Raw genomic sequence first — 27,081 nt, 5'->3', positions numbered from 1 at the left:
TTGCTGCTGTGTTCACACTGCACGATGGATCGGCGACAGAGGGTTTCGCATTGCATGACTTCACAATAGGAAGAATCGCCGACAGCTCTGTCAACCCCCCCAATTACTACTCAAAACTAGCCTGAAAATACTCCAATTGCTTTCGAGGGGGTCCCCCAGCAAAAAGGGTTTTCATTTTTTTGGCGGGGTTCTCCTGGTACAATTCACATTCCAGGGCCTAAATATCACGTTATTGGGGTCGCTTCAATCTGCTGACATAAAAAACAACCGTCGGCAATCGCGGATTTGGCAACACTGGTCCGCAAACTACGTTTCATATAACTCCTCCCCGAACTTCCAGCTGCCCTGTATCTTGGTCTCTCATTGGCTGTAGGTCATTGCCGATGTTTTTTTCAGTCAGAACTCATTTCACACAATGCGATTGTGAATCGCCGACAGCTCCAGATATTTTGCATGCCAAATATTTCACGGGGTGTCGGCAACCTGTCGGCGATTCCCTCAGATCGCGTCTTTGATAATTCACACTGCGTGATTGTCACTCTCGTGAACGATCACCAATTTGCCTCCGATTTCGGGCATCTGTCGCGATTTAGCAAAACCTGTCGGCGAGTAAAAAATCGGGCTTGGTCCGCAAACTACGTTTCATATAACTCCTCCCCGAACTTCCAGCTGCCCTGTATCTTGGTCTCTCATTGGCTGTAGGTCATTGCCGATGTTTTTTTCAGTCAGAACTCATTTCACACAATGCGATTGTGAATCGCCGACAGCTCCAGATATTTTGCATGCCAAATATTTCACGGGGCGTCGGCGATTCCCTCAGATCGCGTCTTTGATAATTCACACTGCGTGATTGTCACTCGCGTGAACGATCACCAATTTGCCTCCGATTTCGGGCATCTTTCAGCGATTTAGCAAAACCTGTCGGCGAGTAAAAAATCGGGCTAAAATTGTGCAGTGTGAACTCGGCATAAGCTGATGCTTTTTAGTAATACAAATAGAACTAAGTAAAAAAACAGGCTTTAATATGATTATATTTATATATAAAGTAACGATGAGGCAATAATAATTGGCCTCAAATAAGTTATCAAAACCACGTGCATGGTTTTATTGAAGAACATTGTTGAATACATAATTATTATTATTAAATTACATATTAATATGCCTATATTATAACAAATACCTGCAGAGGGCGCCAACGGCCTGGTGATGTTTCATGTATTTCAAGGACGTTTAAATCCATTTAATTTTAATATTTGGCCACATGCAAAGTCAGAATCTTTTATTTTGAAATCGCGATATACAATAAATTGCATATTTAGAAATATGTTGATGTATTCTCCTGTGTTTGGCATAGGTTTAAATGATTTACATTACAAATGAAGTGAATTTTCCCAGATGAACGTTATATTACTCCAGTCTTAAGTATCCTTCAGAAATTATTTTGATAGAATACACCTTTTAAAAAGCCAGACAAAAATGGTGACTTCCTCACATTTGATTTATTTTTTATTTATTCAAGCATTAAATTCAGTAAATTTAAAACAACTAGTAGCCTGTGACAAAAAAATTAACATATAATCCATAATCCCAACAGTCTTAAAATAATGACTGATCCTGCAAACTTTAAATACAAGCTCAAAACACACTTCAGCTGTAGTTTAGGTCATTGTAAGAGGATGTAACAATATAGAATTTAAGTTAAATATTTTATCTGGTCAGTACCGGACATGTATTACTGCATTATCAGGGTTTCAAAAATCAGCCTTTGTTCCAGCTCTTCAGAATGGCCTCTGCTGCATCCAAGGTGCTTTCTTGCTGTAGTAAAAAAACATTAAACACCATCAGCACTAGTAAGGCATTTGATGTCAGTTGTTATTTTAAAATCATCTCTGCAACATTCAGACCGTTTCAGAAAGGAAATACAGCTAAATATTTTAGCTATTCTGTCTTTAGATAGCTGAATGATCTTTTGCATTTCCTGTAAAAACCTAAAGTTAACCCACTCCTTACCTTGATAAAGCACAAACGAATGTATTTCTCAAACTGCTTTACTGAATCTTCCCCCACAAAAGCGGTTACAGGAATCGAAGCCAGTTTCTTAAAAAAAAAATATATATATATATATATTATATATACAGTATATATATATAATTTTGAAGACAATTCTGTGGATTTTACTGTGCTTTGGTCTTGTTATTTATTCCTAAAATCACAAAACAGAATACCTTCTCTTTTATCATCCATTTTACAAACTTGTAGTCATATGGTTCATCATCCCCCATATGTGACAAGTCCTGATCTATATTCAACAGACAAGACAGAACAACACTAATCAGATTTAACTTCCCACAAACAATGTCACCTTTGCCTTTGGAAGTATTTTTTTATTTAACAAACGTCACTTCGAGCCACTTACTGAGTGCTGTGACATCCACTATCATGAAGTATCCTCCCTCCGGGACCACTGGAGTCATGCCAGTCTGTCTCAACATGGCTGCCATGCGGTCTCTTTTCCCTTCCAGCTCTAGTGCTAGAGAGGTAAAGTAGCAGTCGGGTTTACCCATCAGCTCAAAGTCCCGAAGAAGACCCTGGCCAACAGCCTCCTACCGAGCAGTACAACCATGTCACAAAAACGTCGCCTAGAACAGTGCATTGTGTACAACTCTATAATAACAGACAAAACTCGCCTGTAATGGAGTCGGACATGTATAGAGACTGCTCTGCATAACAGTCTGGAGGTGTTTGATCAAGTGATCAGGCCCGATTGACCAGCCCAGCTGCAAAAAAATAAATAAATGAAAGAAATAACATTTTATCATTTTATTTTGTTTTGAAAATGTTGGAATTATTAGTTTATCACCATTTAATTCCAAGCCTGTTTGCTACTTTTTTTCTTTCTTTCATGAAATACAAAAGGAGAATGTTTTAAGAATCCTAAAGCATCTGTCTACCATACAATGATGTGTCAAGATAAACCTAAAAAATGCAATGGTTTACAATGTCAAGCTTCAAAAGAACCGAAAAAAACCATAAAAGTGGTTCATATCATTTGTGCAATATATTATATATATATAGTGGCTTACGAAGAGGCTCAAACAGAGAAATATTTAGGCTGTTAATTACAGTAAACCTTCGCCATTACTGCTCTGCATAACAGTCTGGAGGTGTTTGATCAAGTGATCAGGCCCGATTGACCAGCCCAGCTGCAAAAAAATAAATAAATGAAAGAAATAACATTTTATCATTTTATTTTGTTTTGAAAATGTTGGAATTATTAGTTTATCACCATTTAATTCCAAGCCTGTTTGCTACTTTTTTTCTTTCTTTCATGAAATACAAAAGGAGAATGTTTTAAGAATCCTAAAGCATCTGTCTACCATACAATGATGTGTCAAGATAAACCTAAAAAATGCAATGGTTTACAATGTCAAGCTTCAAAAGAACCGAAAAAAAACCATAAAAGTGGTTCATATCATTTGTGCAATATATTATATATATATAGTGGCTTACGAAGAGGCTCAAACAGAGAAATATTTAGGCTGTTAATTACAGTAAACCTTCGCCATCGCTTGCCCAGAAACCAATATAGTGTAAAAGTGCCCACTTTTTCAGCAGCCTTGGTTCCTGAATTATTTGTCCAATTAATTTTCCCATAAGGATTTTTAAAATGTCTTCAATAAAGAGTTGCAATACAATATTGCAATCATTGATTTCAATGGCTCAAATTAATTACTTAATCACTTAATGGATTTAATTAGTGCCCTGTCCAAATACCCACACTTTTGGTCTTTGCACTTGACCACTTGGCTACTTACAGTAGTCTATAGTTGACTACTTCAAGTGAGCATGACGAACTTTTCATTACCTGATGGGACACACTTTATTTAGGCTGTTAATTACAGTAAACCTTCGCCATTGCTTGCCCAGAAACCAATATAGTGTAAAAGTGCCCACTTTTTCAGCAGCCTTGGTTCCTGAATTATTTGTCCAATTAATTTTCCCATAAGGATTTTTAAAATGTCTTCAATAAAGAGTTGCAATACAATATTGCAATCATTGATTTCAATGGCTCAAATTAATTACTTAATCACTTAATGGATTTAATTAGTGCCCTGTCCAAATACCCACACTTTTGGTCTTTGCACTTGACCACTTGGCTACTTACAGTAGTCTATAGTTGACTACTTCAAGTGAGCATGACAAACTTTTCATTACCTGATGGGACACACTTTTACCCCCGGTTTCACAGATGAGGCTTAAGCTAGTCCCAGACTAAAATGCACGTTTGAGTTGTCTCAACTGAAAATATCTTGCTCTGACATATCTTAAAATATGTCAGTGTCATTGTTCTGTGTCAAGATGCACACCTATAATGTTTTCTTCTAAGGCATTTTTGTAAAAGTTGCTTAAATATCTTAATTTAACTAAGGTCTAGTCCTGGCTTAAGCTAAGCCCCGTTTGTGAAACCGGGCCATAGTTTTGTAAAAATGCCAGTGTTTAAAGAGATTTCTTTTTAGTTTCAATACTTCACATTTTAAAATAAATTTACATTTAAATTGTGGTGCTTCTAATTAAGTGATAAAAAGCATTTTTAAATGTTGTACAAAATAAATATACTTCTCTTTGCACCAATAAAACGTGCAACACTTTGTTTTACAACCAAATTATTTGTAATATCTAATAATTATTCAATTAAATTGGAAAGGTTTCCGTGACCTTTCGTGAGATCTTGGCAAAAAGTTTTACGATTTATTCCAAAACATGATGCATGATGGGATACACTAAACCTTGAATACCACTCCGGAGCGGTATTGAAGATAGTGTGAATTTAGTGTGCATTAAGGGCACTGCGCTTTGGCATTTTTTAAAACCTGGGACAGTCTCGCGCACTTACTTCCTGACGCATGCACACGCTCTCAAGTGGCCAAGACCACAAGTGTGAGTATTTAGACAGAGTAAAAACTCTAATTGCAGGAAGCATTATGAAATAAAAACAATGGATGAATACAAATATTTAAGTAGTTTAAGAATGTAGGGAGATTGGCTCTATTACGTGTTTTAACAGTGCTTCATGGGAGTGGGTAGGCAAGTGGACACTAGGAATTATTTTGATGCAATTTGTTCATTTTGATTCCCCGATTGATCAAAAGCAAACTCTGCATTTAAACAACAAAATAAAATGAAATGATGTGCTTAAAAGACAGTAGGTCTGTTTTAAAGGTTTATGAGTTATCCTTAAAATTCAATTCCTCTATGGAGAAAATCTATGGAAATTTTTCCTTCTGGAATTTGACTGTTGCACTTGATGGTGATCTGGCACCAAACTTGCCATGATGCATAATTTCTTAATCTGAAGTTTAGATAAGATTTCATAGCTCTTATCGACATTAGGTTGCTTTTATGGATTTTTGTTCCTTGTTGGAGACTGGAGTCTTTAAAATCTTAAAAATCATTATTCGGCAGAGAAAAATAACAGCAGGAGGGTTTGAATTGACAGGACGGTGAGTAAATAACATAACTTTAATTTATGGATGAATTACTATTATAAATATAAACAATGAAGACAATAACAGTCAAATACCTTCCATCCAGTGACGCTGAATGTTTTCCCTGCACTGCCGATAGTGATGGTTCTGTCCCACATTCCAGGGAGGGTTGCTGTTAAGAAAGAATACAGCAGAATCAGCACATCTTTATACAATTTGTAATCCACTGACATGAAAAGATAAGATGCACCACTGGAGAATTATCACATACCTATCTTTACATGCTCATGGCCTTTATATGCGAGCCATTCATATACCTCATCACTGAAGCACAGGGTGTCATGTTTGATGCAGAGATCGGCAATAGCTTGCAACTCACTCCTACTGAATATCTGGAAGTGGAAGAAAGCTTTAGGATATTAAAATGCATTTTGGATCTAAATACAATATATGTGACCTTACTTTTCCAATAGGGTTATTAGGAGTGTTGATTATGATAGCCTTGGTCTTGGAGTTGAATTTACTAGCAAGTTCTTCCTGGTCCAGAACCCAGTCAGCACTGCTTACACTGGTTGCTGCTGGTGACGACTTCTGCAGTACAGGTCAAACAAGTGTTATGTTTCATGAAAAAATACAGCAAACACTACAGCAAGCAATATTCATCCTGCTAACCTACCAATCGCAAAGGTATTAAAACAGGTCTCCCCCCTGCCATTTTCACCATAGGAACATAGCAGTCAAAAAAGGGTTCTATAATAATAACCTGAATTGAAAAAGGGAGAAAAAAAAGAATGCATAAGTCATAATCTAGTGCAATTATATATTGAAGGTGCTAAATATACTTTACCTCGTCTCCCTCCTCAACCAGAGCCTGCATAGTGCTGAACAAAGATCCATATCCACCTACTGTAACCAGGATCTCTTTAAACGGGTCGAGCTGACGGTCATAGACTTTTCCATATACTTTTGACAGGGCTTTAACCAGTGTTGGGTGGCCCTGAAAACAGAAATGTAGCTATTTGAGTGGTTTTTCAACATAATACATGATAATCATAAAGTGTGGACAGAACATACAAAGCCACGTGTGTACTGGTTCAGCCTGTCAACCATTGCAGCCTGAGCGAGACCCTCTTTCACATAAGACGGAGGAGGGATATCTGGGTAACCCTGTCCAAGATTGACAATGGAAGGGTCTGCTGCCACTGATGTGAAGGCCACCCTAAAACACAACAGACACTGTTAGGAATATTTAACACATGTCTGTGAGAAAAGTGTTAGCAAATAATCTCTATTCTTACCATACATTCTTTTATAATGCTTTATTGTCAACAAGTAGCATGTACAGTGCCATATCTCACTATATAACAAAAACATTTCACATAACTCAACAAGAAGGAAAAAGGAAAAGAAAAGGAAAAAGGGAAAAAAAGAGCAGAAATGTAGCTATTTGAGTGGTTTTTCAACATAATACATGATAATCATAAAGTGTGGACAGAACATACAAAGCCACGTGTGTACTGGTTCAGCCTGTCAACCATTGCAGCCTGAGCGAGACCCTCTTTCACATAAGACGGAGGAGGGATATCTGGGTAACCCTGTCCAAGATTGACAATGGAAGGGTCTGCTGCCACTGATGTGAAGGCCACCCTAAAACACAACAGACACTGTTAGGAATATTTAACACATGTCTGTGAGAAAAGTGTTAGCAAATAATCTCTATTCTTACCATACATTCTTTTATAATGCTTTATTGTCAACAAGTAGCATGTACAGTGCCATATCTCACTATATAACAAAAACATTTCACATGCCTCAACAAGAAGGAAAAAGGAAAAGAAAAGGAAAAAGGGAAAAAAAGAAGGTACATAAGCATCAGCTTACAGACAAATACATATGATACATATACATTTCCATAGGATGTTACAATGCAAATTTTAACTTACCATACATTCTTGTCCAGACCTTCTATCCTTTTCGCGTTCTTATGTTTTATGGATGCCATCTTGTCCTAAAAAAGGGAAAGAACAAAATAAAGGAATGTCAAAGAGAAATGAATAGCTCGGCAAAACTTGCACTCACTTGGCAGGATGTGAAATTTCTAAATCTATTGGTTTGTAATATGCGTGGAGCACATCTGAAAACACGAAGTAGATGAATAGGATTCATATCTGTCCAAAAAAAAGAAGTCAAGATCGTATCAAATATTCATTGCTCACTTCAAAACATTGCGGTCACAGACATAAAACTCCTTTCAGTTCATTGGTCGCAGTCCAGTATACGTATTTTGTGTTTGAAAGAAGCAGATTCGGCCTGACGCAAACGTCCTACGCCTCTAAAACGGACCAATCAGTTGGCGCTTTTTATAAAGAGTCGATAAAAGGCTCTGCTGAACAATTCTGTGTTCTGGAAGTGACTGGTCCTACTGTGGTGAGGTTCGTCGATATTAATTAGTTACATGATGACCTTGCTCTTCCGGAACTTTGGAAGATACCGAAGTCCGCATAAGCTGTTTAAATATTTATGAACTAACGTTATCTATCTTCTTAGCAGTGATGAGAATTCCGGCTCGTTTCCACGGATCAGGTCTTCTTCATTTCAAACACCTTCAAAAACGATTATAAGATTTCTTTTACAGTATGTTTAATTTATGATATAAAATAAACATACTGTAATAAAACTTATTGGTAAGAAGCCTGATAGTGAACGAATCGTTTTTTTTATTTTATTAGAACAGGAACATAAACACATGGGGGATAGAAAAACAATTAAAAGGTAAACAAATATACAATTATTTTACAATCATAAAAGTTAAAACTTATTTATGAATTTGTTTATAAGATTGGATGTTTTTAAGGCTTTTTTTATTAGAGGAGTTTTTTTGAAGTGATGAGCAAAACAAAAGTAAATCAGAAGTGAATATTTTACAATTAGGTTTAAAATTAAGGCATCTTGCTCTGTGAATGTGGAATTTTCCCATCATACAAATAAAGTCCAGGGCATCGATCCTCTAGCTCCCTATTGTCAGAAACCACAGAATGAAGGAGAAACTTAACTGCTGAAATGTTACATAGCTGAAAGAATACAAGAAGTAAAGATGCTGAAATTTGAAGCCAGAATTGTTTAGTATAAGGACAGAAATAGAATAAATGTGAAAGAGATTCTTCCTCTTCTTGGCAAAAAGAACAGAGTGGAGAAAGATTTGGTATAAATGTACTTAAATATTTGTTGCAGGGGTAATAATGATGAATCATTTTAAAATGAACTTCTTTTATTTTATTATTAAATAAAAATTAGTTTGGGACTGTCCACGCTTTCTGAAAATTAACATTTGGATAAAGTGCCAACCACTTTCCATAAGCTTTAAAAGATGAAGCAATATTAGTAGTAACAAAGATTCTCAAAAATTTGTTTGTACACCATAATATTAACCCCTTGAATAAATAATCGAGGGATAATCAATTTAAAATTACAATATATTTTAAAAGACTTCATTAAAAATAACAACTTAGGAGAAATGGAATTTGTAATAGTAGTATAGCCCCGTTTTGAAGCATTTTTTCCCATATTTATTAATAAAATCAACATAAGCATAAAAATCTCCACTGTTGCTTATTAAATCTGAGATAAACACAATGCCCTTGGAGAACCAATCAGGGAAGAAAACAGATTTACGAGCTGATAAAACATACTGATTATTCCAAATAATATGAGGGGGAAAATTGTGTTTAAAGATTAGCTTCCATGAGTCTAAAGCTTGCTTATGGAAGTTTGAAAGCATCATAGGGAGCCTTGTGGACTTAAAGGTTTTCGGACCTACTTGAAAGATCTAACTCAAAAATGATTCATTCGTGAATTTGACATTGGCAGGGCTGTACGTTCACTTTTTTTTTCACATAGCACTGGTGCTACAGAGGTTGAAAGTTTTGTAGCACAGGCCAAAAAGTTGTAGCACGAGTATAAAATGTCTGTTATCATGTCTGAAACAAACACAAGTAATGGAGTTCATCACTTAAACAGGCAGATGTTCCATACAGAGCACAAAAAATACAAACCATCACAAAAATTGTTTTTAGACTAAAGTTTTCTTAATTTGCTAAAAATGGAAGAGTGCAGAAACATAACACCTCTTACACATTTACAAAATAAAAAATAATGGCAGACATTTAGGCCAAAGTAAGCAAAGATAAAAATATTTGTCATTATTGTATCTTTGTTATTAGAAAATAAGAACAAAGATATACATTACAAATACACATACTATACAAATAAAACAAACAGTGCTTTATTTTTCAGGTACAGTATTTAGCAGTAACATTCAAGAAATTGAATGAACAAATATTAAAATAAAACACTGTATACACTATATACATCAATTATACTTTTTTTTAAAGCACCTGACTGTTAATAAGTTCATCAGTCAATAGCAGTGAGTGATTTTTCTTTGTGTTTTGTTGTTTTATCAACATTAAAAGAATAGTTCACCAAAAATGAAAATTCTGTCATAGTGTTTCATTTTTAATACCATCATTTACTCAAGTTGTTTTAAACCTGTATTAGTTTATTTCGTCTGTTGAATATACAAGTTATTTTGAAGAATGTGGGTAACCAAGCAGTTGCTGGTCCCCAGTGACTTCCATGTTATTTTTTTCCTACTGTCAAAGTCAATGTGGACCAGCTACTGTTTGGTTACCCACATTCTTCAAATTAACTTATGTTGTGTTCCGCACAAGAAAGAAATGAATACAGGTTTACATATACATATATGTCGCACTGTACAGCCCTGATTGGTATTAGGTTAGTGGCAGTCGAATTTGTCATTTCTGGTCTTCGCGACAAACAGGTCAGGAAAAAAATTTAAACCTGCAAAAAGATGATCAGTACCTGTCTAACTGAAGATGTAAGTATAAAGAAAGAAGCGTTTACCTTTAATCATCGAAACAATGAACCATATTGAACGACACAACAAAGGGTTCAGCAGAGGCGTAAAACAGATGGCTTTATTTACATTTCTTAATCCTTTAATTATTTACAATACCCTTTCAGTTTTCAGACAGTAGCAATTTTACTCACGTTTGTAATGGTCTCGCTTAATTTGATTGCACCTCTATTGAAAGAAAAAAGGTCCTGCAGGCAAAATGTGCCTCGGGGCAGAGGTTTTATGTTTGAAGTCTGAGTTAAATTAATCATTCATCTATTACTTCTTGCATATGTCACCAATTGTCTACTGTCAACATAAAGTTAATATGAACGGCCAAAAATTATTTTTATATATATTTTTTATTATCATTTATTAAGTTTTTTTTTTTCAAAATTCAATGCAAAAAGTTAAAAAAAAAAAATGGAAAAAAGAAACAAAAATACTAATAAGATATGAAGATATGCTTCAATGGCTTTTTCCCCACCCACTTGTGAAGTTGCAGTGTGGAGCCAAATCAAAGGTCCTGGTTTGGGCGTCTCTGATCAGCTTTCTAAGTTTTTACATTTGTCGACATGAATTATAACACTGCAGATGGCGCTGTAATCTCATATACGTGATGAATATTAGCTTAACACTTTTAATGTAGCCTAATTCAGTAAATACATAATTAACATCTCAAGATTTAAGATCCCACGATTCTTGGAACAAAAGTTTCATTTTGATCATCTCAAGACAGTGAATATTTTGCTTGGAATAGGCTATAGTTTCATGTCATATAACTATTATTTACAGGTTCACTGAACTAGAGACTATTCCTGCTAACCAAGTAAAAGAAGAATTGAAAAGTGTAGCCTATCTCTTCACGGAGTTTAAATAAAACTTCCCAGCAACTGCTAGGGATACCATGTGCTGGAGATTCTATTCATAAACTGTCTATGAATAGAATCTCAAAAGCTTGCTATTTTAGTCTAGCTCATCTGAAGTCTGGATGTCTAATTTGTCTGCTAATCTTTCAACCATAATTTTAAACAATTTTGTTCTTATTTGAATCTATACATTTGTATTTGACTCAAATTATTTTCCAGTTAAATCACCAAATCTAGCTTAGATAATTGTTCATATTCTTTCATTTATGGCTTCACAATACAATGAAGTCTATACAAAATCAGGGTTTTTCAGATTTTATAGACTCAGTGATCCCCACTTAGAAATAAACAAATAAACTAAAATAAAAAAAAACTAACATTATTACATAATTCTTATCAATCCATTAGTCATTCAAATAGAGAAAAATATCATAGACATTTAAAAATACAATTCTATACAAATTGCATATCTTCTCCCTTTGCAATACCTTCACAGTCCCCCAGGGGTCCATACAACTCTGACATTAAATAATAGATGATCTCAGTATGTGTGCCTTTTGGGGCAAATTATTCTAAATGAAAGGGAATTCATATTGCCTGTATTTCAGTTTTCTCTTAGGCATTTAATATTTAATTGGCCTCCAGTCAGCACTGGATAGTTTCAGAAAAAAACTGAATAGAGATCACTTACAGCACACACTATTTTTTGTTTCCTGTGGTATAGTTCTTTTAAATAAACCCATGATAAATAAAATAATAGAATAAATAACACAAGCGATGCTATTACACATTGTCATGTAATAATTTTATTTTGTTAATGTTCTTTCATAGGATGTTGTAAACACAATTGTAAAACGATCAACATAAACCAGTAAATTTGACCTTCAAAAAGGCTTGTCCCTGAAACACTGTTAATATTGTGGCAATATTTTTTTCCTCCATATGTCTTCAAGTAGTTAGGAACTTTAATTCTTTCTCTCTCTCTCTCTCTCTCTTCAATATGTGCAATAATAGTCGGGTAAAGTATAAAAAAGTATACATTTATGTAATGTATACATTAAAAATATGCCCTATCTGTTTATTTAACACATTTGAACATTTTGACCTTTGAGGTAAATGGGTAAACCCTATCTACCTATTAGTACAAAAATGTTTAAAAATGCTTTATATTATAAAATCTGAAATCATTATGAAACACTTCAACCATTTGCAATTTGTTGATTGAAATGAAAACTGATAAATACTGTAAATAGTGCAGCACAATGCTGTTTATTTGAAATGCTTAGCATGCTGCTAAAACAGGGGAGCTGAAGACCTTTGTCAGTCTGTTTAGCATGTTCTTTAGCCCTGGTAAGATGTCTTCTTTTCATTACATCTAAGTTCATGCATTTGCGATATGTTTGAGGAACACTTTATATAACAATCTACAAGATGCCTGACCTTAAACAACATATTTACTTTACAAGTATTGACCGACCATCTACCTATGAATACATCTTCCCGATGTTGCTGCCATAGGCATTGTAAAGGTGGGCAATTTTTTGGCTTAGTTACCCAAGCTCTAATACACCTCTGGACAATTTTTTTTCCATTTTACACAAGTGCTTTGGCTCACCATGGACTACAAGAGCATTGTCAGGGCTAAACCCAGTTGTTCAAAGTGAGGACACAAAAGAAATTCAGTCCAGCTGCAGGGTGTTCTGGACAGGAGATATTATACAGCATTTATAGTTTATTGTGGATGATTAGAAACTCATAGGCAGGATCCTTTGACCTAATGTGGGATGGGAGTAGCTAGAGTGGTACTGCTGATGTCAAGAATGACTTTGCTTTCATATTTCATCTACTGGACAAGTACAATCTATTGTTCCTGAAGAGACTTTCAGTGTTTCTGTTAGGGATCAATCAAAAAAAGCCACTGAGCTTAAGTCTCTAAGATCCTAAAATGAATCCTTAGTCTGCAGAACCTTTGAGACCTCTACATTTATGGAAACATCTTATCAGTGGCAACTACACCAAATACATCCCTGTTCACACAATTTTTGAATAGAAAACATGAACAGAACTTTAGCTAATCTTTTGCATTAGGCTTTGATGAGCTACAGTAGTAAACATTATAAGGCACTCTCACATTTTCAGTGTTTATTATTAATCAATAAGGCCAGTTTTAAGAGTCATTAAACAGTGACATGATAGCGGGACTTAGAAATGACAGAAAGGGCCAGGCTGGTATGTAATAATGCCATAATCATATTAACAAGGAAAAACACATACACTAATCAAATGTGTACGTTGAATGTACTGAAAGTTGTAGTGTAGGGATCGTTCACTCAATTCTTTCACCATTTTCTCACCCTCATATTGTTCCAAACCTATATGACTTGATTGTGTTTTTGGAAAGATATTTTGAAGAATATTGATAACATTTTTGGAACCATTGACTTCCATTGTATGGATAAATAAAAAGACTTGAGACATTTTTCAAAATATCTTGTCTCAGAACTCAAAACTCTGGTCCCCATCACTCCATGAAAATAAAAAATATATAATTCATGTATTTTTTTCTCTATATACTTGACCATGTGTGTTGCAAAACTTTATTAAAGAAAACCCATCACTGCAATGTTCTGGAGTTTTTAAGAGTTGAACAACACTACAATGCTTGGCTATAGGACATTCCCACCTGCAAGAAATAAATCACTTTGAAACAACTATTTAGTGGGTCATGAATTCTGTCCTTGTCATGACACTCTGTGAAATGTTGTCTGGTCTGTGCATTTACAAGAGTGCAGCTAATCAACAAAACGATGACAATTTTATCATACACCTTTAAAAACAAATTTTAGTCATGTATTGTATATTTTTTCATTTAGAACTCTGTGCTTTATATACTGATTATTTCATGATAGTTTCACAACAGATCTAAGTGTTCTAACTCATTCCCAAAGGGAACTAGCAGCGTAGATTCTCAGCAGAGCTCATAAAATGCCCCAGCCTTACAGTGAATAGGCTTTTAGTTGAGGAAGACCTTTTAAAGTCTCTGCCGCCCAATGTCAAAGAGGGTTTCCATAGAACAAAGAGGGAGCATGCAAGCAAGCCTGAGGCAGATGGTGCAGCCAGTCAGACACGCACGTTAACATATGATCTAGTACAGAGGCTGTGGAGACAGTGGGATCACATACTCAAGTTAATGTCTGCTATGACTGGTGTGGAGGAGGATGGCAGTAATGAATAGCTTTTGCGGATCATTGGCGTTAGTTTCCATTCCTGACATCTTTTTAAATAGGCCTACTAAAAACACAAAGTACTAAAAATACACACATAGTTACATTACTCGTGTTTTAACAGTTTTTATTATACATTTCTTGAATTGTTGTTTTGTAGTTCACTCTTTATGTAATTGTATGGGTTATTTAATAGCCTAATAATATAGTCCCTGTGTGAATTACAGTGGTTTACAATAAACCACTGCCTTGCTGATACATTAATCTCCAGCTCATTCTCTCATCTTTTTTTAGGTTAAACAAGGATTCTAAAAACTGTTAAAACCATAATTAACTTTAGCTTGACGCACAGGAAATGGCTTTATTTGCTTAGTTAAAATGGTGGGGATGTGGAGGATATGCCCCTGAGTGTTGCTGTAACAATGAGGTGCTTATGGGTCATGGACAGATGTAGCACGACATAATAACGCGCAAAATCTAAACGGAAAGTGAGAAAGGCGGTTCTGGGAACGCTATTGTCATACTGAAGACCCGCCCAAGGTAGCTCAGCCTATAGCAGCTGGAGGACAGTACTGATTGAGAACCGCAGCCGCAAGGACATGCCACAGTCCAGGCTAGAATCTTCAGCTGGAGACAGAACGCGCGTTCAGTCCATTTAAAGGTGAGCCAAAACCGGGACCGTTTCATTCGCGTTATCGGTGTTTGAGGCCAAACGTTAACATCGCAGATGTTTATGTTGGATAATTTCATCTTCATTACGTAATTGTGGGACAGTCGATGAAACATTGAAACGCGCTCGCGACAGCGTTTAACTTTTCAAACCCCCTCACTCAGTGAGAAAAACGTGGTAGCCTACAGTTATTGCTCTAAATACGTGTTAGTGGAGCGAATTTACCAAAACAAATGCTTCATACGAAAGAAAATTGAGGACCGCGAGGAAAGTGTTGATAGTTCTAGAGTATCAATTCATATAATTGTTCTTGAATGTTTTAGCTTATATTTATTTTACATTATTTACTAATGTATAACCGTAGTGATTAGACAGACAGGCCTCCATTTAAAATACTTAAAAACTTAAAGTAAGCGAGAATCAAATGAAATGTGCGGATTTAAAATGAAATAAAAATCGCACGAGTGAACGTGCATTGTTATTGTTTTGCCCCGTGAGTGGGAATTAATGTTTTTTTTTTTCCGATTTCCGTCATTAGCAGTAGAGGAAATCGCCTCCACGTAACATTACAAAACATATCGTCCGTGTGAATGTTAGCCTTCTGAAAGTGAGCTCTTCTTCATCCTGCTAACTGGATGTGATTCAGACGTGCAACGTTTTTTTTCCACGACTATATTTGAGAATCACCCCATTTCCTGGCAGGAAGAGCTGTTCCAGGAGATGGTACAGATCTCTACTGAGCTGAGTTTAGTAGGATACAAAGCTGTTAGTTTAAATAGCAGATCTGCAGCAATGCACAGACCCCCATTCATTTCTGCATTTCTTGTCTATCAGAACTCGTTGGATTTTTCCATTCAGTCTGCCAACATTTTATTAGTTTCCGTCTAGTAGCGTCTGAACAGTGGATATAGTGCAGCGTTTATCTATAATAAATGTCATGAAATTGTATCTTTTAACATTCATTCATTTTTTATCATTTTGTTATAGGCCTACTCCTAGAAGTGTAATTTATGTGCATTTTACACGTTTTAAACTCGCATCAGGAATATCTTGTAACAAACTCAGCCAGGAATCAGGAGTTCCAGATACTTGAACTGCTGCAGCTGTTTACAAATGTCCAAATATTTAGCACTGCCTGAAGAAGGCTGCCTGTTGAAGCATGTTGCATATACAGCGAAGTTCTTTTACCCCTGGGTTCCTTTTTTGTAATGGTTGTGGCTTCTGATTCAATGCACAGAACACAGATTGCATCTAAATATGCAAGCTTTGATGCTGTCTCTTTTCTGCAGAAATATTTATAAAAGTACAAACTGTATGTGGATACTGGAGTATATTTTAACCCGAATAAGACCGATTATGTTTACTCTGGTGTAAGCAAACTTGAACGGTTAACATTTCCAGAAAGTACACCACTTGAGGATTTGTGATCAGCTAAGGTTGGGTTTGCCTCGTTTGTGATGATTAAGTTACTAGTCTTGTACACTTTCCTGTAATTGTGTATGTACAAGTTTGGATATTTATATTTCATTTTAGTGTATTCACATTTAGACTAGGGCTGTCAAACGATTAATCGCGATTAATCGCATCCAAAATAAAAGTTTTTATTTACATAATATGTGTGTGTACTGTGTACTTTGTATATTTATTATGTATATATAAATACACACACATGTATGTATATATTTAAGAAATATATGTTATGTTTATATATTAAATATATTTATATATGATTATATGAATATACATATATGCATGTAAATATTTTTCAAAATATATGTGTGTGTATTTATATATACATAATAAATATACACAATACACACACATTATGTAAACAAAAACTTTTTTGGATGCGATTAATCATTTGACAGCACTAAATTTAGATTAATGTATTTACAGGCTGTGAAGTGTTATTTCTTTGGGTTGACCTTGCATGTAAAGTACATAGGGGATGTTTTCGTTTATCTGGGCTGCGTTCAGCCCCGACAAAAACGGTGCAAAACGTTTTTTTAAACGGAAACGGTGATGCGTTGAACACCCTGTTCTGATGACGCAAGAGTTGCAACTATGGCAGCTGAGAAGGCCATTCTTTGTGTTCTTTTTGAAGAATTTTCGGAGCCTGAGGAAATCGGTATAAATACGTGTTTAATACTGCAAAATACGCTCGATGTTACAGTCACTGCCCTTGCCCTCCAGAATAAAAGAGAACATCCCAATCAAATGAAGGGATTTGTGGAAACTGTGGTTCCTAATTATTGTGATCCAACATTTGCCTCGCATTTCAGGATAAAAAGACAAACATTTCAGTGGAAGGATAATCCACTTCTTACCTCCAAGACTGTGTTATGATCGATATGACCTTATTATTTTTATTGTGAGTATTAGGCTTATCATTATTGCTGAGCACTGTTGTTGTGCTATGATATCGTAATATCTACCATTATATAATCAGAGGGGTACAGAAACGTTTATGAAAGTGTCACTCCATAATACAATAGCAAAATATATAAATATGTATAGTATTTTTGTTACATTAATCAGTATTTAGCACACCTTCCTTAGGAAAGGATGTGGACCAGAAGACATTGCAATTACTAAATGATATTTAGACAGACTTAAAGAAGTTCCAGATCTATACTTGTGCCCTTATTATTTCAGTTATTTTGCCTTTAATGTAAATAAACATGTGCAAACAATATACTTGCTCTTGTGAATTTATTTGGATGTTAATTACATTGTGCGAGTGGTCTCTTTAATACCGCGTGGTTTATATACATGTTGCTGACATATTTGACACACCCACCAAACAAGAGAAAATGCATCTCAAACCCCGTTGCACACCGTTTCCAGGAAACATGTCGTTCAAACCTGAAACCGTAGCAAAACGGTGCACACCGGTTTGAGCTTGAACTTGCCCCTGATGTTTTGATCAGAGAGAGCAATTTAGACTGTTTGACTTAAAATGGATTTCAGGTGTGTTGCATCAGGTGCAGGACTACAACTGGGTACTTGTCTGCATTTTGTGAAAGGTACCTTAGTAAGTCTACTCATTAGTAGTGGTTTAGTACTACTCCCTTTCCACATAGCATTCTGTGTTTTTCTACTTTGTTGTGTCAATGCTCTCCATCTGTGCAGGCCTTTTATAGGTACATAATATAAACCTCTTTTTGGAGTGGCTGACTGTTGCAAAGTGAAGCATATGTAGCGGTAATCTCAATAATTAATAAGATCGGTGGAATATGCTTTGTGTATGATATGATGCAAGAAGTCCAGCTCAATAGAGATTAGAGGAAGCCTGGCAGACTGCCTACATTAGGAATCATTAGAATGTGAGGACATAATATTCTGGTCTTCATGGTAGTGTTGTCTTGAATACTAAAGGTGATCCAGATTCTTATCCAGTGACTTTCAGGATTCATAGGTCATTTCTAATTGCAACTCAAGATATTTTTTTACATATTTTTCCACACTAAATTACAGAATGATTTTTCTTTTGCACAATTTTCTTTTGCATATTACCTTGATGTTTGCCAAATAATAAATAGATGTATGGATTAGAATTTATTTAAATAGTTTAGTTGTAGAGAATGTGAAGGGAAAGAATATTTCGCTAATGAATGAGCAGCCAGGTATACAGTGTTAAGGCTCGTTCACACCAAGCACGATTCCGTACCCACTGTAGTTCTAAAAATCGTTCTCAATATTAAAGAATAGCATAGTTCACACCACAACTATAATGATAACGATACAGAGGAACAATATCGTTGTGATCACTTTCAAAACGATTTTTTCCCAGCTGATGAACGATAAAACACTGACAGCCAATCAGAATCCATCCTGCTGTAACGAGCTCAAGAATTTAAAGCGGCAGACGCACGTGCGCTTAGAATAAACAGACAATATCGTTCGCTGGTGTGGACGCTAATATCGTTATCTTTATAGTTATCGTTCTTGGTGTGAACGGGGCTTAACACAATGGACAATGGTCATTATTCAGAAATATTTTATTGATGAATGTAGCAGTTTAATCAATAATCAACGACTATTTCAGACAGCCTTGTAGTAATAATAATAATAATAATAATAATAATAACCAGATGATACATATGGTTGGATTGTTGGAGGTGTGGTTTTTTTCACCACAGTGAAATGCAAATTTCCAAAAAAATATCCAAATTCAAATGTGTTGTTCCTTTGTAAACAAATGTTCCTTATTGAGGTTATAATTCTTTGGCTATTAAAAAATTATTAGAACAATAAATATATCTATGTTCATGGATTAGCCAGTGGCTTTTAGTCCAGAGAATGTGGGATATAGGCCTACATTTTATCATGTATTCCCTGGGAAATAAACCCAAGTCCTTTCCATCATGCTCTTCCAGTTGAGCTACAAAAACTTATTTTATACATATAATGCTGGATATTATAAACCTGGTAGACTGTCATTCCATATAGCTTATTTATTTTAAACATCCATCAGTTTATATTTAGTCTAGCGTAGTAATGTCAAAAGTACCGGTATACCAAGTTGGTACTGAAATATTAAAAATGTCACAATACCATGGCTTTCAAATGCTACCATGCGTACAGCAGGCTAGTTGTGTGCTTGGCCTGTGAAGAGCATCAAAAGGTTTTGTTTACAGTGTGTTTTTTGAAATGTCAAGTGTTGTAGCCAATCACAGGCATGACTGTTGAGCTCATGAACGCAGTGGCCAATCAGAGGTATTTAAACATCTGCTCAGTATCAGAATTCAGTACAGTTCAGTGCTAGTTTTGCACACTTGTGAATCTTTTCAATATAACCAACAAAGTGTAAACACTGTGTAAATCAGAGATTCATTGTTTGGGAAGCTTCTTTGATTATGTATGCTTTTTCACAATTTGAATAAAAGTTTTATTTTTCATGCTCCATCATTTTTCATAACTACACTGCAAAGTTCTGGGAGGAATAACTGTATTTGAATGCAAGAATGAAATAAAAATTTTGATGATTGTGAAATGTTTCTTTGGTCTTTGTTGTATTACTAAAACTAAATTGAAAACGCTGTGTTGTAATCTACAGATCATTATTTACATTTATTATTATTATGATTATTACTGTGAATTAACTCATTTATTTAATTTCTTTTTTCCCCAAATAGTTAAATATGTAAATCCAATAATTCCAATCGTTTTTGTTATAGTACTGACATTTTTGTCAAGAACTATGAAATAACTCTAGGCTAACATATCAGCTGTTTTTGGCAGCATTTATTGGGTTTCTTCCAATCCATAATTCTTCATTGTGCCTTTATAGGAGTATGATTCCAGTGACCGAATTCCGTCAGTTCACGGAACAGCAGCCAGCGTTCCGGGTTCTGAAGCCATGGTGGGATGTGTTCACAGACTACCTCTCTGTGGTCATGCTCATGATAGGTGTTTTTGGATGCACTTTGCAGGTAAATATTACAATTCTTCTCCTTAAACACATACCAAAAGAACTTTCATTATTTTTTAGAGCTGAGAAGCTAACATCTTAAGCAGTACTAAGACATAGTCTTCCTAGACCAACAGCAATGTAATAATGAATGACTTAACACCATAGATGGATTTCCTCTGTGCATGAACAGCCCACTGTTGAGCAGTGCATACTGCATTTAGAAGTGGGAGTTTGCTAAGGGAAAAAAATAAAATAAAATAAATTCCAGTCACCCCACACGAAAAGATTACTCCTTCCCCTCATGGTGGCCCCTCTATAAACACAAAATGACTCCTGTAGTCTAGCTTCTCAGCCTCATAAACTAGTGGGTGGAGCTTCAATGCTGGTGTGGTTGCACCGGGCCCCGCGGCGAACGGACCGAGAGAGACCCACCCCCCGGAACGCGATCGCAAACGGACCGAGGGGCCCAACCAATCCCCCACCCGGAACACGATTGTGAACCTACCTGGCACTGAGCCCCGTGACAGCTAAGGACAGCCCTGATCCTAATTATTTTTAATCTCAACAAACATTAACAGGAACCCATTGTTAGGGTGGGAATATCCCCCACTGTCCCTGGAGGTGTGCATCAAATAATGGCACAATTGCGACAATTGCGATTGGATGTTTGTGATGATCCCAGTGAAGGCAGTATTAATTGACCTAATTAATGCTTTTACTAACGTCATTGCATAATCCTGTGGTTCTGAGTGGGGAATAAATAGCCTCCTCTTTGCTAAATGACCATGTTTGACGGGGGGCACTGTAGTGCATAATGCATATTTTATTAGCCACTTGGGACTGTTGCGCCTCACATCCATTTCACTGCAGAGATGCCGTGTTCAGAGCTGCTGATGCTTTATTAGCAGGCTTTACTCAGCAGTCAGCCTGTTGTGTTTGTGCCACACTATAGTGCTGTGTAGAGCTCTCACAATCTTTTCCATCTCCTTTTAGCTGATTTTTCTTGTTTCTCATTACTTTCCCACAGAAACCACATGGTAATTACCAGACAAACTAAAACTGTTTTGCAGGAAAAGGGGGGAGGGCACACATCTTGAATCTAATACAGAATGCTTTTGTTTACTGCTTTTCAGTTGTAGTGAACGTTTTTTCTGCCTGCTGTGTACTTTAAAAAATATTTAAGTCAAAATTGAGTAGCCATTGAACACCTTTTCTTGCTAAACCAAAGGTAATTCTTCTCTCTTTTGAATTCAAATGATCAGTGTAATGATTTCTCATTTCCTGTTTGAGTCACAACACTGACGTCAGTGCACCGACTTAGTTATCTTAAGAGATGCTCCTCGTCAGATACTGTTACACTGTTCCCAGCAATCTATGGGTGGTGTGGATTGGAATTGGAATTCAGTACATAAAATGGCCTCATCTGCTGTCTTTTACACTCTTGAGGTTTATTTATTTGCTCTCTGATGTGTGCATTTGAGGTTCTTTCGCTTTCATCTTTAATTATTTTATGTCCAGAGAAAATGACTTGCATACTTGGGGATATTAATATAATCAGAATGCCTGTACATAGACAGACTCTGGTTTTCTGTTCCCCCCCAACTACTTTTATGCAAATTTCTGGAAGTATGTCTTGTTTTAATTGTGTTGATATTGATAGCTACACTCTTCTGTCCTTTTAGGTGATGCAAGACAAAATCATATGCCTTCCTCAAAGGACATTCTCGCCAAACCAGACAGAGCTGATGTGCCCACCTCCTTCCACAAATCATGAATCGACAGTGCCTGTCCATGAGTTGAAAGGACTGAAGACGAACTTGGATATTCAGCAGTATAATTACATAAACCAAATGTGCTATGAAAAGGCGCTGCATTGGTATGCTAAGTACTTCCCTTACCTGGTTCTCATTCATACTGTCATTTTCATGGTGTGCAGCAATTTCTGGTTCAAGTTTCCTGGCTCCAGCTCTAAAATTGAGCACTTCATATCCATCCTGGGCAAGTGCTTTGACTCTCCATGGACTACGAGGGCACTGTCGGAAGTATCTGGGGAGAATCCTGAGGAGAAAGACAACAAGAAGAACAGTGCCAGTAGGTCAAACCTTGATACTCCAATTGGCGAGGGCAACCTGGAGAAGACTCAATCTTTAAGATCCATTCCTGAAAAGATTGTTGTTGATAAGCCAGCAGCAAGTGTCCTTGACAAGAAGGAAGGAGAGCAAGCCAAGGCCTTGTTTGAGAAGGTCAAAAAATTCCGCCTGCATGTGGAGGAGGGTGATATATTATATATGATGTATGTCCGTCAGACTGTTGTAAAAGTGCTCAAGTTTATCCTTATAATTGCATACAACAGTGCTCTGGTGTCAAAGGTTAGGTTCAGTGTTACCTGTACTGAGAACATGCAGGACATGACGGGTTACCGGTACTTCTGTTGCAATCATACTATGGCCCACTTGTTCTCTAAGCTCTCCTACTGTTATTTGTGTTTTGTTGGAGTTTATGGACTTACATGCCTTTATACATCCTACTGGCTGTTCTATATCTCTCTCAAGGAATACTCTTTTGAATATGTCAGGCTAGAGACCGGAATTGATGACATCCCAGATGTAAAGAATGACTTTGCTTTCATGTTGCACATGATCGACCAGTATGATCCCCTATATTCCAAGAGATTTGCAGTGTTTCTCTCAGAGGTGAGTGAAAACAAGCTGAAACAGCTCAACCTTAACCATGAGTGGACAGCCGACAAGCTTCGGCAGAAGCTGCAGACCAACAGCAATAACAGGCTAGAACTTCAACTTTTCATGCTGTCTGGTCTCCCAGATACCATCTTTGAGGTGACAGAGCTGCAGTCTTTGAAGCTTGAGATTATTAATAATGTTACCATACCAGCAGCCATTGCCCAACTAGAGGATCTCCAGGAGCTTTCGCTTTACCAGTGCTCGCTCAAGATCCACAGCGCAGCCACCTCCTTCCTCAAGGAGAACTTGAAGGTGCTGCGAGTGAAGTTTGATGATGCCCGTGAACTTCCGCAGTGGATGTATGTGTTGCGGAACTTGGAAGAACTCCATCTGATTGGCTCTTTGAGTTCTGATGCATCAAAGAACGTAACCCTGGACTCTCTACGAGAGCTCAAAGCACTGAAGACACTGACGCTCAAGAGTAACTTCACCAAGATCCCTCAATCCATTGTGGATGTGGCCAGCCATCTACAGCGCCTCTGTATTTGCAATGACGGCACCAAACTGGTCATGCTAAACAACCTGAAAAAAATGGTGAACCTAACAGAACTTGAGTTGGTGCACTGTGACCTAGAACGCATACCCCACGCCATTTTCAGCCTGAGTAATCTGCAGACATTGGATCTGAAAGAGAACAATCTACGCACCATTGAAGAGATTGTCAGCTTCCAGCACCTCCGTAAGCTGACCTGTCTGAAGCTTTGGCACAACAGCATCGCTTTTATACCCGAACACATCAAAAAGCTCAGCAGCTTGGAGCGCCTCTACTTCAGCCATAACAAGATCGAAATCCTACCTTCACACTTGTTCCTGTGCAACAAACTGCGCTACCTTGATCTTTCCAACAACGACATCCGTTTTATCCCACCGGAGATAGGTGTTCTTCAAAGCCTTCAGTACTTCTCTGTTAGTTGTAACAAAATCGAAAATATTCCTGATGAGCTCTTCTTCTGCAAGAAGCTGCAGACTCTGAAGCTTGGCAGAAACATGCTGTCTGTCCTCTCACCAAAGATTTCTTTCCTGGGAGTACTGACTCACTTGGAGTTAAAGGGTAATCACTTTGAGTTCTTACCAGCTGAACTCGGCTCTTGTCGTGCCTTAAAGCGCAGCGGACTTGTCGTAGAAGACACTCTGTTTGAGACGCTGCATTCAGACATCAGGGAACAAATGCAATCTGAGTGATGACTGCTTTGCTTTAATACCAAATATTATAATCTGACTCCTTAACAGGCAAGGCTCCAGGTGTTCTGTCCTGTAGTATGTATTGTGATCTATATGGGTGAGTACTTGCAATTTCATGTTTAAAGCTGGACTTGTGCTTAATGGCCTTTTAATGCAAAAAACTAGAGAAAAAATCTAGGTATGAATACCTTTTAATGCCTTACATTGTATATTATGAAAAAGTAATGTAAAATGTACAAATTTTAAGACTCTTTATCTTAGTTTTCTAAGATATTTTTTTTAAACCCATAAATCATAAAAGTAAACAACTTATGACAGGGATTCATTTACAGATAGTGTGTGTGACAGCAATTTCATTGTATGCTTTCACTGACATTTGCTCTCATAATCCATTAAGCTTTTGCAGGTCAAGTACTATACAACATGTTTTGCACTGGAAATAGCGATATTAGAATTTGCACTGAAAACTTTAACATTCCTTTTATTTTATTTTTGTATGTATATAGGACTTTGCAAGGATTTGAAGTATAAATGATTGGAAAATAGTTCATGTAATCATTATAAATGATTGGAAAATAGTTAATGTAATCATTTATACTAGTAGTATTTGTTTATTTTTTCTTCCTGCATATTTACTCTAATAATTCTAAAGCTTTTGGAGAGCAGGATCCGTATGCATGTGTTCTCAGGTAGACTTTACATGTTTTTCTTTGCATTACTGTTTTAATGTTAAACAAGTTTGACTGCTGTTGGTAGTAGATCCTGCAGAAAAAGGTAACCGCATTTCAGTACACTTCTTATGTACTAGCTGTACCAGCTTCAAATGTCGGAAGCATTTCTAAAGGGGTCTGCTTTTTCTGCTGTGGTTTGCTTAATTTAAACAGTACTTGACTTCTCCGGTCTAAGACAGAATGCAGATGCAGAGGGCATTTCTCTTACCTTAACTTAGCCATTAACATTTTTCTTATAAACCAACAATCTACTATAAATAGACATTTAGATTTTTTAAATCTAATTAGCCAACAGTATTTGCCATTTAATCTCACATTGTAAACTGTTTCTATTTTATGCAAACTGAAAGAAAACATTTTACAGAAACATACAAATGCATTTTAAGAAATGGATTCTTCTATAATGTCTATAATATGCAAAAAAAATCTCTCAAGGTGCACTAAGATAAATTAGGTAGACTTTAAGTTTCCATAGTATTTTCTCCCAGCTGGCGAGTGGCGATAGATTACGAGTGTGCGTCTTGTCTTGAGGGCATGTACATGGTAATTGCATTGTCTCTGATCTGATCTTGCCTTGTGGGATGGGACTCCTCTGATGTACTGAGATCAGCATGTGGCCTTTTTTCGGCACCATAAACAAGTGTCATTGAATCAGTGTTTCATTTATGAATTCCAAGACACTGGTAATACACATTTTTAGTCGCTTTAAGAAGGTTAAAACTGAATACTTGAGCTGTTTAGATCACCAGACCTTTGTGTGTTTTGCATGTAGTCCTCTAGTAATTTTTTGACAGTGAACCTGTCTTGGGTTAGGAAGGTCAGTTCCTGTTCTGGTCTTATGTCTGGTCTGCTGCATGATAAAGGTTATAGTGATGTGAATGTCAAAGCTACAGTCAGTGTGGACATTTTTCTTTTAAATCTGCACATAAAATGAAGGATATTGAATTTTTTTGCCATTTGATAAAAGTGCTGACATAATATAGTGCCACCATATGACTTATTTTTCTGTTTTGTATCATTTTCATTCTACCAAAGTGTTTTGGATTTGTAAAACAGCATAAATAAAATGCATTTTTGTCCCTTGTGTTGAGTTCAGTTGATGTTTTGTAATTCTCAAGGGAGAGTTGTCACCCAGATGGCAGTATTGTGTAGTAAATGCATGAGAGATTTGAGTCTATGCAATGTGTAGGGATAATTTGCTGATTTCCTAAATGCATGCCCACACCAGAAAGTCTGACACATTGCTGACATTAAAAATGCAACCGTAAACAATATATATATTTTTTTACATTTTATTTACTTATTTTTGAGGGATGATTTATAATGGTGGAGATTATTCAAATATGTCTGGGTCATATCTGTTAAAATAATATTGAAAATTAAATAGACACAAATATTCACATGCAAGTACATAATTTACACAATTACTTTAATTGTGTAACATGCCTTAAGCGAATAATTTAATTTGTATTGCATGCTTCACTGTTTTTTTTTTTTTTTTTTTTTTAGTTAAATATTTGTTTTTCAAGCCCAAAAAAATGCATCCCATTCAAATTGACTTTATTTTCATACGGTCATTAAGAGAATGATAGTAAATACTGATGCTGTGTAGATCAGTTATAGGCCTAATATCATTCATGTGAAAGAGTATTATTAATGTCTGCCGGAGCAATCCTGTCTGATGGAGAGGTATGTGGGTGTTGTCTCCAATCTCTTCTCATGTTCCAGAACCAAGTAGGGATCAGAGTGTTTGTTCAGTCACATGATCAGCTGTGATGGATATGGCTATTGATAGCTGAATCATGGTCTGGTCTACAGTAAAAAGCAGGGGGAAAATACTATAGCTT

At 36.3% G+C, this 27,081-nt stretch overlaps 2 protein-coding genes across 2 annotated transcripts; one reads left to right on the top strand and one right to left on the bottom strand.

The window, feature by feature from the left end:
* Nucleotides 1-1,508: 1,508 nt before the first annotated feature.
* Nucleotides 1,509-8,059, bottom strand: LOC107593160 (kynurenine--oxoglutarate transaminase 3). The gene is made up of 13 exons (XM_016282765.1): nt 7,566-8,059; nt 7,430-7,494; nt 6,989-7,133; nt 6,334-6,483; nt 6,163-6,249; nt 5,949-6,077; nt 5,758-5,878; nt 5,582-5,658; nt 2,688-2,777; nt 2,417-2,603; nt 2,226-2,299; nt 2,011-2,097; nt 1,509-1,815 (listed from the first exon to the last, which is right to left on the bottom strand). Exons 1-13 carry the CDS (start codon nt 7,650-7,652, stop codon nt 1,759-1,761), a joined length of 1,356 nt encoding a protein of 451 aa, XP_016138251.1. The 5' UTR covers nt 7,653-8,059; the 3' UTR covers nt 1,509-1,758.
* A 7,023-nt stretch (nt 8,060-15,082) lies between these two features.
* Nucleotides 15,083-25,419, top strand: LOC107593158 (volume-regulated anion channel subunit LRRC8C-like). Its single transcript, XM_016282764.1, has 3 exons — nt 15,083-15,155; nt 20,458-20,599; nt 22,263-25,419. Exons 2-3 carry the CDS (start codon nt 20,462-20,464, stop codon nt 24,501-24,503), a joined length of 2,379 nt encoding a protein of 792 aa, XP_016138250.1. The 5' UTR covers nt 15,083-15,155; nt 20,458-20,461; the 3' UTR covers nt 24,504-25,419.
* Nucleotides 25,420-27,081: the final 1,662 nt, after the last annotated feature.

This window comes from Sinocyclocheilus grahami, unplaced genomic scaffold, assembly GCF_001515645.1.
Source record: "Sinocyclocheilus grahami isolate Dianchi unplaced genomic scaffold, SAMN03320097.WGS_v1.1 scaffold166.1, whole genome shotgun sequence".
Lineage (NCBI taxonomy): Eukaryota > Metazoa > Chordata > Actinopteri > Cypriniformes > Cyprinidae > Sinocyclocheilus > Sinocyclocheilus grahami.
Note: the sequence above shows the minus strand (reverse complement) of the source record. Positions and strands in the feature narration are given on the sequence as shown.